At 38.7% G+C, this 13,181-nt stretch overlaps 1 protein-coding gene across 1 annotated transcript in view; it reads right to left on the reverse strand.

The window, feature by feature from the left end:
* Positions 1–13,181, reverse strand: part of SFMBT1 (Scm like with four mbt domains 1) — a 126,438-nt gene that overhangs the window by 37,274 nt on the left and 75,983 nt on the right. The window contains exon 5 of the mRNA XM_047096769.1: positions 2,445–2,685. Coding sequence (XP_046952725.1) covers positions 2,445–2,685 — 241 coding nt within the window. The remainder of the gene's footprint in view (positions 1–2,444; positions 2,686–13,181) is intronic.

Here is a 13,181-nt window from a genome sequence, read left to right on the forward strand (position 1 = left end):
AATGACTGAGCCACCCAGGCACCCCCTAAATATTCATTTCAAAATACCATTATTCACCAAAAGAAACCAGGACTTCTTGGAGAAATGACTGATTTCAGTGCTGAGACAGAGAAAAGCTTCTTGAACTAAAACATAAATTACTCAAAGAATGATGGGAACATAACAAAGGACACATTAGTGGCAGCTTAAAGTGGCAGCCAAATCTAGGACAATGTGAGCATCAAGATAAATAATGACAGTAAAGGAACATAACCCATTGAGTAAAATAAGAATCATGAGTTTACACTGACATACATGTGTACGTAAATACACATACACATACACGTATATAAGTATATGTATGTAAGTGGAGGAAAAGGAAAGCTCTTTCTATTGCAGAAAGCCAATTATGAAATGTAGACAGAATTAGAAAATACTATTTGGTAATATTAGAGTAATAATTGTTTCAGATAAAAATGATCAATCAATGCTAAAAATAGCAGGTAACAGTTTGAAGAGCAATGAGATATTTATATCACCTCAAAGTATCTTACTACAAGATACTTATTAATTAAAAGCTGTACAAGGGGGCGCCTGGGTGGCGCAGTCGGTTAAGCGTCCGACTTCAGCCAGGTCACGATCTCGCGGTCCGTGAGTTCGAGCCCCGCGTCAGGCTCTGGGCTGATGGCTCGGAGCCTGGAGCCTGTTTCTGATTCTGTATCTCCCTCTCTCTCTGCCCCTCCCCCGTTCATGCTCTGTCTCTCTCTGTCCCAAAAATAAATAAACGTTGAAAAAAAAAAAAAAAAAAAAGCTGTACAAGTAATTTTATGGTGGAAAAACCTGACATACATCAAATTAGTCAAGTGATGAAAGTTACTGTATCACCAGCTATAGAACAAACAACAGGTGTCTCATCCTAATAATGACTGATGCCCTAAAGGACACAGTGTCACTTCTGCAGTTTTCCTACCAAAAGTGCATAATCTGAGTCTAAGGAAACATCAGACAAACCCAAACTGTGGGACAGTCCAAAAGACTAACTGGCTTGTACTCTTCAAAAACATTAACACCAAGAAAGACAAAGAAAGGTTAAGAAAACTAAAAAGACGTGACAATCAAATACAATGTGTGATCCTGGACTGAATCCTGGACTAGGAAAAGAAACAAGGGATAATCAACATTATTGGGAAAATTGTCCCATAACTTTCAAAAATGTCAAAGTTACAAAAAACAAAGTCTGAGAAATATCCAGATTAAAGGAATCTTATGAGACATGACACCTGAATACAATCCATGATCTGGGATTTCCTTTTACTGTCAAAACATTATGTGTAAAAACTGAGTAAGATCTACAAATTATAGTATTAAATCAAAGTTAATTTCTTTATTTTGTTATTTTACTGTGCCAATGGATGTCCTTGTTTTTTCTTAAATATACAATCTTTTAAATTTATTTATTATTATTATTATTATTTTTTTTTTATTTTAGAAAGAGAGTGCATGCCAAGTGGGAGAGGGGCAGAGGAGGAGAGAAAGAATATTTCAAACAGACTCCATGTCCAATGCAGAGCCGGAGGCAGGGCTTGATCCCACAATCCTGGGATTTCCTAAGCCGAAATTGAGAGTTGAACACTCAACCGACTGAGCCACCCAGACGCCCCGTCCTTATTTTTGTAAGGACATTAAAGTAAGAGTAAAAGGGCATCATGTCTGTAACTGACTTTCAAATGGTTCATTAAAAAATCATGCATGTGTGTGTATGAGAGTGAGAAGGAAGGAGGGAGAAGGAAGGACAACATAAGTTTGGTAAAATGTCAACATTTCCCTAAGAAACCTGGCAAAAAGTCTATAAGAATTTTCTATACTATTTTTGCGACTTTTCTGTAAATCTGAAATTATATCAAAATAAGTAAAGAAAAACATATAAGCTCTGGTATTTTCTTGAAGCGTGAAGCCTTTCTTCCCTTTCTCCACCTTTACATGACCCTCCTCCTCCTGCTCAATTTGGATTCTACTCCCAGTAAGGCTCTTTCCTGGAGAGGAACTTCAGTTCCTCATTTTAAGTTAAGACTCATTTTAAGAGTTCATAGGTCCCAGATATAACCTAGGGCTGAGAAGAGAGAGGACAATAAACTCAGAAGATATCGAGCATCAATAGCATAGCAATCTGGCCCAACGTACTTAAAGACAAACAGACCTACAAGTCCCAAACTCAGAGAGCCTCACGGTCTTACAAGATGATAAGCAACTGATGCTCCCAATGAGTACCATAAAATCCCAAGGCTTTATGAAGCCCAGAAAATAATTTTTAAAAATAGGGAAATGTGCCTTATTCCTTATAAATATTTTCATTCAAAATGCTAACCCAAAAAAGTTAGAGAAAGCTATGTGCATGGAGAATGAAAACCTCAAGGGTGTAGCCACGGCCATACCATATCATGTCTTGATAACATGTATTTTATTACCTTCCGGGGCTTCAAGGGTCTTCTTGTTCTGCTTACACCACCCAATGGGGTAGAGGCCGGCCTTCCTGATGTCACACCAGAAGTCCGCCCTCCGGTCCTCGCCATAGCCATCGTAGCGGAGCAGCAGCAACTGCTCACAGGTGGTGATGATGGTGGCAACCCAGTAGGTTTCAGGGTCTGTTTTCACAGCCACCTCCAGCTTCATCCCAGGAGCAAAGCCATTTTGCAAGCGTGTGTCCACCTGAACAGGGAAATTTTATTAACCACCAAATAAGTATCTCAAATGAGTATTTCTTTTGCCATTCTTTTCTTTTAAGTTTATTTCGAGGGTGGGGAGCGGCAGAGAGAGGGAGATAGAGAAAGAATCCTAAGCAGGCTCCTCACTGACAGCATGGATTCAGATGCGGGGCTCGATCCCACAAACTGTGAGATCATGACCTGAGCCAAAATCAAGAGTTGGCCGCTTACCCAACTGAGCTAACCCAGGCGCCCCTCCGACAGCCTTTTTTAAGACTTACAATTCTGAAGCACTAAACGCAATAAAACCTTCTCAAGGGAAACCTGAGAAATTCCAATGCTACCTCACAGGAGTGATCCAAACAAAACAAGGAACAGCAATGTCGCTCTGTTCTAGCCGACTCCAAAGGAATTTTAATAGAACTCAATATTTTCACAAAAGCAGTCTACTATGATTACAGAAAATGTTTTCTATTAAGTACATAAATCACTAAATGTTCACTATTTTAATAGTCTTCAACACATTATGTTTTCAAGAGTGATTTCTAGATCATTCCAAAAAGATTTATGATGCTAGAAAAGGGGAAAGACAAAATAAGCTATAATGATAATAAATTAGTATAACATGTACCATATGTAGAGACCCATACCTCCCAGTTTCCCTCAAATAGTCTATGTTTATACCTGTTTTCCTTGAATGATAATTAACAGCGGCCCGTTCTCTCTCAAAGTGTCCTGATTTAAATGATAAATTATATGATCACAAAGGCATGGGTGAGCAATTCTGGAACTACTTCATGTGTATACTAAGATTAAAGTATGTACATATATTGTGAGAAATGAGAGCCAGGTTTCTCACTGTGGGAGAAAGAAGTACAAACAAGGAAAGGGGAGCATAGAATGAAACTCGTGTTGGACTGGAATCAGCAGTATCAGAACGAGGTCACAATGACAGAAAATAGTACAGATGTGTATGTATGTGTGTGCAAATACATCTCCTACCTCTGTGAACTGACAGGGACTGGAAGTAATGATACTCATTAGCAATAAGCAAATTCAGCATACAAGTCTTGATTTATAAATGCCATCCTCCAATGAAAAGAACAAGGGCTCCATGGAGAAATAAGTGATACCAATTTGGGGGTACAGAAAACATAGGAAGAGCCTAGAATATCTTGTGATACCAGAAAGTAAAGAAATTCTTCAAAAATGATGAGGGCATTTGTAAAGAACATGGGAGCCAACCAGAAGGATCCCCCAATGGTCACATTAGGAATAATTTGAGCAATAAAGTAAATAATCAGACTAATGGATTATAACCCATAGATTTAAATAATATCCATGAGTCCATAGTGTGAAAAATAATTAACAGAGAAGACGGGACAGATCCTTAGAATAGAAGACCAATTAATATAGAAAAAAATGATAGAAATAGAAAATCACCATTAGAAAAAACACAGAAATAAACACTGCAGGCAAGAATCATGATGCATCAGTGCAAAAATGACTATGATATTCACAGAATCTCAAAGGTTCTCCTATAAGATTCTTACCAATTATAAAGGGGAAAACAGTAACATCACAGTGAAGAACTACGGCAGACACCACCTTAACTAACTGATCAAAGTTAACATTACCAGTTCTAAAACATCAAAATCATATACCCTTGATGTCATACAACGAGAAAAGCACAGTATCGTTCTATGAAATTCTTCCCAAATCTGCATAAGCTCAAGCTAATCATGAATTACCCAAATTGAGGAATATTCCACAAGATAACTGATACATTATATGCTCTTCAAAATGTCTAGGCCATGAGAGACAAAGAAGGAACGAGGAACTCTTAAGCACCAGAGGAGACTATGAAGACCTGACAAATAAATGCAACCCAGCAATCACAAACACTGGGCAGTTGAGGGGAGTCCTGGAAAGACAGCCAGGGAGGGAAAGTCCTACGTCCTGTACAAAACCCCCTGCCCTTCCCATCAACTGCCCTGTTGTACTCCTCACTGTATTAGAATTATGCAGTATGAATGTTGTCCTGTGTGTGCTTTTCTCCAGCCCAACACTGCTTATAGATTCACTCATGTTACATTTAACAGTCTATTTCTTTTCACCCCTGTATAGTATTCCATTATACAAATATGCCACAATGTATCCATTCTAATGCTACAAACAGTAGGCACGGTGAGAAGTTTGCAGCTTTGTAAGACTATAAACAGAATATCTTTGTGTCTCTGGGGCAAACATACATGGAATGCTATAACAGATATGGTCAAACCATTTCCAAAGTGGCTGCACCAGTTTACTTTCCCAGTAGTATAAAAAAATCCTTTTGCTGCAACACTCTAGGCAAAGTTTGTGTATTTTCAGTCCTTTTCATTTTAACCATTTTGGAAGGTGTGTTATGTATCTCATTGTGATTTTATTTTATTTTATTTTTTTCAACATTTATTTTTTTTGGGGACAGAGAGAGACAGAGCATGAACGGGGGAGGGGCAGAGAGAGAGGGAGACACAGAATCGGAAACAGGCTCCAGGCTCTGAGCCATCAGCCCAGAGCCTGACGCGGGGCTCGAACTCACGGACCGCGAGATTGTGACCTGGCTGAAGTCGGATGCTTAACCGACTGCGCCACCCAGGCGCCCCTAATGTTTATTTATTCATTTTGAGAGAGAGAGTGAGAGAGCAGGGAGAGAGGAGAGAGAATCCTAAGCAGGCTCCTTGCTGTCAGTGCAGGGCCCAACCCAGGGCTCAATCTCACCAATTGTGAGACCAGGATCTGAGCCAATATCCAGAGTGGGACCGATGGAGCTACCTGTGCACCCCTCTCACTGTGATTTTAATTTGGACTTTTTCGTTATTAATGAAGATGGAAACCTTTATATTTTTTAGCCATTTACTCTTCTTCTTTTGGGAAATGGCTAAGATTCTTGCCTATTTTTGGTTAAGTCTGCATTTTGGATATCAGTTCTTTGTCAGTTACTTGTGTTGCAAACATTACCTCAATTTCTTTATGGTTCTGATTGATGAACAGAAGTTCTTAATTTTAATGTACTCTGATTTATCATGTTTTTTCTTTAAAAAGTTAGCGTTTTCTGTATTTTTAAACAAAATTTCCCTATCCTTAGAAGTCATAAAGATGTATTTTCCATAAGCCTTTCATATTTAGAACTAATATCCACTTTGAATTATTCTCCATGTATGGTATTAGGTAGGAGTCAGGTTTTATTTGTTTGAAGATGCATACACAATTGACCTTTCCTCACCACTGGAAACTGCCACCTTTGTTATAAGTCAAGTGTCCCCACAAAAGTGGATCTGCTTCTGATTTTTTGTTTTTCCTTTGAGTCGTACTGCAGTGCTATAATTCAGTTCACTACCTAGTACAGCAAGTCTTCTTGTTTTGCCTTATTCCTTAGCTGCATCTGGTTATCCTGGCTCCTTCGCATTTCCACATGAACTTTAGAATCAGACCGTCAATTCCTATCTGAATTTTCTTTTGGTATTTGACATGGGTTGCAGTAAATCTATAGATCTACTACAGATTTATTTATTATTGGGAGAACTGTCATCTTTACAATAGTGAGTCTTCCATTACATAAACAAGGCATATTCCTTTATTTTAACTTACATCAATAATGGTTTGAAGTTACTTTGCAAATTTTTGTTACATTTATTAGTCATTTGATGTGTTTATGGTATTGTAAATTACATCTTTCAGTCCCACTTTTCTTTGTTGCTAGTATACAGAAATATAATAATTTTTCATGCTACCCTGTATCTAATAATCTTATTAAAGTTACTCATTAATCCTATATCTGTAAAGTATTTTATTCATCTGTATATAATGACATTTTTCCTTTCTTCCTAATCCTTATACATTTTAGTTGTTTTGCTTACCTTACTGTATTAGCCAGAACCTCCAATACACTAGCAAACAGAAGTCATGTTAGCCAACATTTTTATCTTGTTGCATATGTAAAACAAAGTATGCATCATATTACCATTAACAAAGTTTGCTGTAGATTTTTTATAGATATCCTTTAGCAAATTAAAGATTTCTTTAATTTTCTCATCTACAGTTTGCTAAGAGTTTTTGTCATGACTGGGTATGGAATTTTACCAATAATTTTTCTCTTTATATTGAGGTGATAATGTATTTTTTCTCCTTTATTCTGCTACTATGGTGAATTATGCTCTTCAAAGGTATCTTCCTCACTTTCTCTCCTTTCTCCTGAGATTCCAATTGCACATGCATTAGACTTTTTTTATACTGTCCATAGCTCTTGGATGTTCTGGTCTGTTTTTTTCCCCACTCTTTTCCTCTTTGCATTTCAGTTTGGGAAATTTATATTGACTTATCTTCAAGTATACTCTTTCCTCATCTGTTTGAGGATGACCAATGAGCTTGTCAAAGGCATTTGACATCTCTTATTACCATGTTTTTCATTTCTATAATTTCCACTTCACTGTGTCTAATAGTGTCGATTGCTAAGTTTTTTTTGTTCTTTTTTTTTTTTTTTTACAGTTTATTTACTTATTTTCAGAGAGAGAGAGAGTGCATGACTAGCAGAGGGGTAGAGAGAGAGGGAGAGAGAGAATCCCAAGCAAGCTCTGTGCTCTCACTACAGAGTATGATGCAGGGCTCGGTCCCATGAACCATGAGATCCTGACCTGAGCTAAAATCAAGAGTCAGATGCTTAACTAACTGAGACACCCAGGCGCCCCTGATTTCCTTTTTTGTTCACACATGTTGTCCACCTGTTCTGCTACAGCCTTTAAGCTATTACTCATAGTTATTTAAAATTCTCTGATAGTTCCAGTATCTGGGCCTTATAAGTCTGGTTCTGTGGAATGCTTTGTCTGTTGACAGTTTGCTGTTTTTCTCTTGGTTCTTCGTGTGTCCCATAATTTTTCACTGAAAGCCAGACATCCTGTACAGAATAACTGAGGTTGAGCAGACAGTATTTATGCCTGGACATGGGGGTGTTTCTTTTTAGGCCTTAAATTTGAGGGAGAAGGTTAAATCAATACAGTGAGGAGTGCAATTGGGTTTGGGTTTTGTTGTTTGGTTTTCACAGTACACCAGAGGCTCCAAACTACATTAGCATTTTCTACTGAGGGTATAGGCTCATTTGCCAGGGGGCTTTCTCCCCTCAATACTTGCTGCTCCACCCTGAGATTTAGGCCCTCTCTTTGTGACTACATCTCAAAGACCATCTATCTCCACACTCTTGCCCTCTCCTACAAACAGACCTCTGTTGCCCAACATTTTCTAACTTGGTCATTGAAGACAAGCAGGAAGGGACACTCTCTGAGATTCAGCCTCAGTCTCAGGTTCTGTGTCCTGGGTGTTGGGAGTGCAAACTTCTCAGTGATCTTACTCCTCTCCCAACTGTAGGGGACCTTTAATGCTCTAGCATGTATTCCTACCCCTCTCCAGGATAGAGGGCTTTTATTTCTTCTGTTCTTTCCCCAGGCTGCAAAGAATCTTCACCTGTACCCAGTGGGGAGGTGGGGGGGGGGGGGCGGGGGGAGGCAGTTAAAAGGTTTGCATTCCTTCCCCTAGAAACTTAAAGCCTTTGTTCCAGAAGATTCAGGTAAAGCTTAGTGTCTTTCCCATAGTTTGTGCTGTTTCCTTCACCAGGTGAGGAAAACTGTTTTACTATCTTAGAATTGTCATCCTTGCAAATGTGGTTTACTTCTAATTTCTTCTTCAGCCCCACCTTCCCCACCTCCTTCATTCCAAATTGGGTACTATAAAACTTGCCAGTGGCTCACAAGTCCTGGAAATCTGAGTTCCAGCAGCTTTGGCTGTGATCAGCTAGCCACAGGCACTCCTTCTCGGCATCTTCCTATACCTGTGCTTGGTTTTTACCACACGTGGCAGTCTTTCACCATATACTGATTCAAGCTTACAAATATTTTCTACATTTGATGATCAGAGAGTATACATCTATTTTTCATGCTCCTTGTTGCTTTAACATTCAAAGAGAGGTGGAACCTGTTTCTTTAAAATGACATTTTTTGGGGTGCTTGGGTGGCTCAGTTGGTTAAGTGTCTAACTTTGGCTCAGGTCATAACATTCGAGCCCCATGTCGGGCTCTGTGCTGACAGCTCGGAGCCTGGAGCCTGCTCCGGATTCTGTGTCTCCCTCTCCCTCTGCCTCTCCCCTGCTCGCACTCTGTCTCTCTCTCTCAAAAATAAACATGAATGAATGAATGAATGAATGAATGAATGACTTTTTTAGGGCCACCTGGGTGCCTCAGTCCATTAAGCATGTGACTTTGGCTCAGGTCATGATCTCACGGTCGAGCCCTGCGTCAGGTTCTGCACTGATGGTACAGAGCCTGCTTGGGATTCTCTGTCTCTCCCTCTGTCTCTCTGCCCCTTCCCCATTTGCTCTCTTTCTCTCAAAATAAATGAATAAACTTTTTTTAAAATGTTAAAATGACATTTTTTAGATCCAGAATTTTGCTCAGGAAATTTATCCCCCATTTTCATTTTAGTATAAATAAATAATAAGTATGTATAAATACCTATCAGATAAGTAATAACATTAAAAACAATAACTCAAAGGTATTACATGATCATGAATACACTTCCCTTGTTAAAAAAAAATACCAAAAGCAATTATAAAAGATTAGTCAATGTAATATAAAATTAAATCCTTACTTAAAATATGTAGTTCTCACTACTTCAATTTAAGAAAGGCATAAGTGAACTAAAAATAGGGCAACTATTATGACTGAGTTTTTACACAAACTGAAAATAGCAAGACTCTTTGGCATATACAACACCTACAATACAGTTTAACCTCACAAAATCAGACAATTCTCAGTGAGCATTTGTGTCTTCCTAAATCCTAGAACAAAGGAACTATGCCCTGCTGAACACTGCTATGGACTAAACTGTGTGTCCCCCAAAATTCATATGTTCAAATCCTAACTCCCAATGTGACTGTATTTTAAGACAGCACCCTGTTGAGGATTTTTGCAACCATGTTCATCAGGGAAATTGGTCTTAGTTCTCCTTTTTAGTGGCGTCTCCGTCTGGTTTTGGAATCAAGGTAATGTTGGCTTCATAGAAAGAGTTTGGAAGTTTTCCTTCCATTTCTATTTTTTGGAACAGCTTCAAGAGAATAGGTGTTAACTCCTCCTTAAATGTTTGGTAGAATTCCCCTGGAAAGCCATCTGGCCCTGGACTCTTGTTTTTTGGCAGATTTTTGATTACTAATTCGATTTCCTTACTAGTTATCGTCGATTTCCTTACTGTTCAAATTTTCTATTTCTTCCTGTTTCAGTTTTAGTAGTGTATATGTTTCTAGGAATTTGTTCATTTCTCCCAGATTGCCCACTTTATTGGCATATAATTGCTCATAATATTCTCTTATTACTGTTTTTATTTCTGCTGTGTTGGTTGTGATCTCTCCTCTTTCATTCTTGATTTTATTTACTTGGGTCCTTTCCTTTTTCTTTTTGATCAAACTGGCTAGTGGTTCATCAATTTTGTTAATTCTTTCAAAGAACTAGCTTTTGGTTTCATTAATCTGTTCTACTGTTTTTTTTGATTTTGATAGCATTAATTTCTGCTCTAATCCTTATTATTTCCTGTCTTCTGCTGGTTTTGGGTTTTATTTGCTGTTCTTTTTCCAGCTCCTTAAGGCGTAAGGTTAGGTTGTGTATCTGAGATCTTTCTTCCTTCTTTAGGAAGGCCTGGATTGCTATGTACTTTCCTCTTATGACTGCCTTTGCTGCATCCCGGAGGTTTTGTGTTGTGGTGTTATCATTTTCACTGATCTTGAAAAAGACAACCAAAGCAGGAGGCATCACAATCCCCGACTTCAAGCTATACTACAAAGCTGTAATCATCAAGACAGTATGGTACTGGCACAAAAACAGACACTCAGATCAATGGAACAGAATAGAGAACCCAGAAATGGAACCCACAAAGGTATGGCCAACTAATCTTTGACAAAGCAGGAAAGAATATCCAATGGAATAAAGACAGTCTGTTCAGCAAGTGGTGCTGGGAAAACTGGACAGGAACATGAAGAAAAATGAACCTGGACCACTTTCTTACACCATACACAAAAATAAACTCAAAATGGATGAAAGACCTCAATGTAAGACAGGAAGCCATCAAAATCCTCGAGGAGAAAGCAGGCAAAAACCTCTTTGATCTTGGCTGCAGCAACCTCTTATTCAACACGTCTCCAGAGGCAAGGGAAACAAAAGCAAAAATGACCTATTGGGACCTCATAAAAATAAAAAGCTTCTGCACAGCGAAGGAAAAAATCAGCAAAACTAAAAGGCAACCAACAGAATGGGAGAAGACATTTGCAAATGACATATCAGATAAAGGGTTAGTATCCAAAATCTATAAAGAACTTATCAAACTCAACACCCCCAAAAAAATAATCCAGCGAAGAAATGGGCAAAAGACATGAATAGACACTTCTCCAAAGAAGACATCCAGATGGCCAAACGGACACATGAATAAATGCTCCACATCACTCATCATCAGGGAAATACAAATCAAAACCTTACACCTGTCAGAATGGCTAACATTAACAACTCAGGCAACAACAGATGTTGGCGAGGATGTGGAGAAAGAGGATCTCTTTTGCATTGTTGGTGGCAATGCAAGCTGGTACAGCGACTCTGGAAAACAGTATGGAAGTTCCTCAAAAAACTAAAAATAGAACTACCCTACGACCACTACTAGGTATTTACCCACAGGATACAGGTGTGCTATTTCGAAGGGACACATACACCCCCATGTTTATAGCAGCACTATCAACAATAGCCAAAGTATGGAAAGAGCCCAAATGTTCATCGATGGATGAATGGATAAAGAAGAGGTGGTGTATGTGTGTGTGTGTGTACACACACAATGGAGTATTACTCGGCAATCAAAAAGAATGAAATCTTGCCATTTGCAACTATGTGAATGGAACTGGAGGGTATTATGCTGAGTGAAATTAGTCAGAGAAAGACAAAAATCATATGACTTCACTCATCTGAGGACTTTAAGAGACAAAACAGATGAACATAAGGGAAGGGAAACAAAACTAATATAAAAACAGGGAGGGGGACAAAACATAAGAGACTCATAAATATGGAGAACAAACTGAGGGTTGCTGGAGGGGTTGTGGGAGGGGGGATGGGCTAAATGGGTAAGGGGCACTAAGGAATCTACTCCTGAAATCATTGTTGCACTACATGCTAACTAATTTGGATGTAAATTTAAAAAATAAATAAATAAAACAAGAAAAAAAAAAAAAAAGACAGCACCCTTACGGAGGTAGTCTTTTCCTGCTTTCTCCTCTAGGGTTTTGATGGTTTCCTGTCTCACATTCAGGTCCTTTATCCATTTTGAGTTTATTTTTGTGAATGGTGTAAGAAAGTGGTCTAGTTTCAATCTTCTGCATGTTGCTGTCCAGTTCTCCCAGCACCATTTGCTAAAGAGACTGCCTTTTTTCCACTGGATATTCTTTCCTGCTTTGTCAAAGATGAGTTGGCCATACGTTTGTGGGTCTAGTTCTGGGGTTTCTATTCTATTCCATTGGTCTATGTGTCTGTTTTTGTGCCAATACCATGCTGTCTTGATGATGACAGCTTTGTAGTAGAGGCTAAAGTCTGGGATTGTGATGCCTCCTGCTTTGGTCTTCTTTTTCAAAATTACTTTGGCTATTTGGGGCCTTTTGTGGTTCCATATGAATTTTAGGTTTGCTTGTTCTAGTTTCGAGAAGAATGCTGGTGCAATTTTGATTGGGATTGCATTGAATGTGTAGATAGCTTTGGGTAGTATTGACATTTTGACAATATTTATTCTTCCAATCCATGAGCACCCTTATGGAGGTAGTAAAGGGTAAATGAGGCCCTAAGAGTGGAGCCCTGATTCAAGGAGAGTCTGCTCTCTCACTCTCTGTCATGTGAGGACACAGTGACCAGGCTGTCAGCAAACCAGGAAGAGAGCCCTCACCAGAGCCTAACCCTGCTGGCAGCCTGATCTCAGACTTCTAGTCTCCAGAACTGTGAGACAATAAACTTCTGTTGTTCAAGCCACCCAGTCTATGGCAGCCTGAACAGACTAAGAGAAACGTGAAATCAACAGATCAATAATTCTGTGTTTTAAGAGGGAATGTAAGTGAAAAGGCTCAAAAACTAGTTCTGAATATAAATTATTAATAAAACTTGGACTGTTTTCTTCCATTCTAAAGGCATCATATAGGGCAAGTATGTGGTCAATGGATTAAGCATTAAATTGAGCTATTAAGACATAAAACTATACTGCCCCAGCCACGAATATAACCCACTGATGATATTACTTATGTTTCTGCTCAACGTGAGAGAAAGCAATGACATTACTGAACTTACTTTCAATGTGCAAACCAACAGTCATAACACACAGTGTAAGAAAACAAACCATTTTCTTCAATTTATGAGGGGTTTTATTGACAAAAAAAAAAAAAAAAAGGAATACTCATGACGAG

Source organism: Lynx rufus, unplaced genomic scaffold, assembly GCF_022079265.1.
Source record: "Lynx rufus isolate CCGP_SWC_20201006 ecotype Redwood Valley unplaced genomic scaffold, mLynRuf1.p SCAF_4, whole genome shotgun sequence".
In the NCBI taxonomy this organism is placed as follows: Eukaryota; Metazoa; Chordata; class Mammalia; order Carnivora; family Felidae; genus Lynx; species Lynx rufus.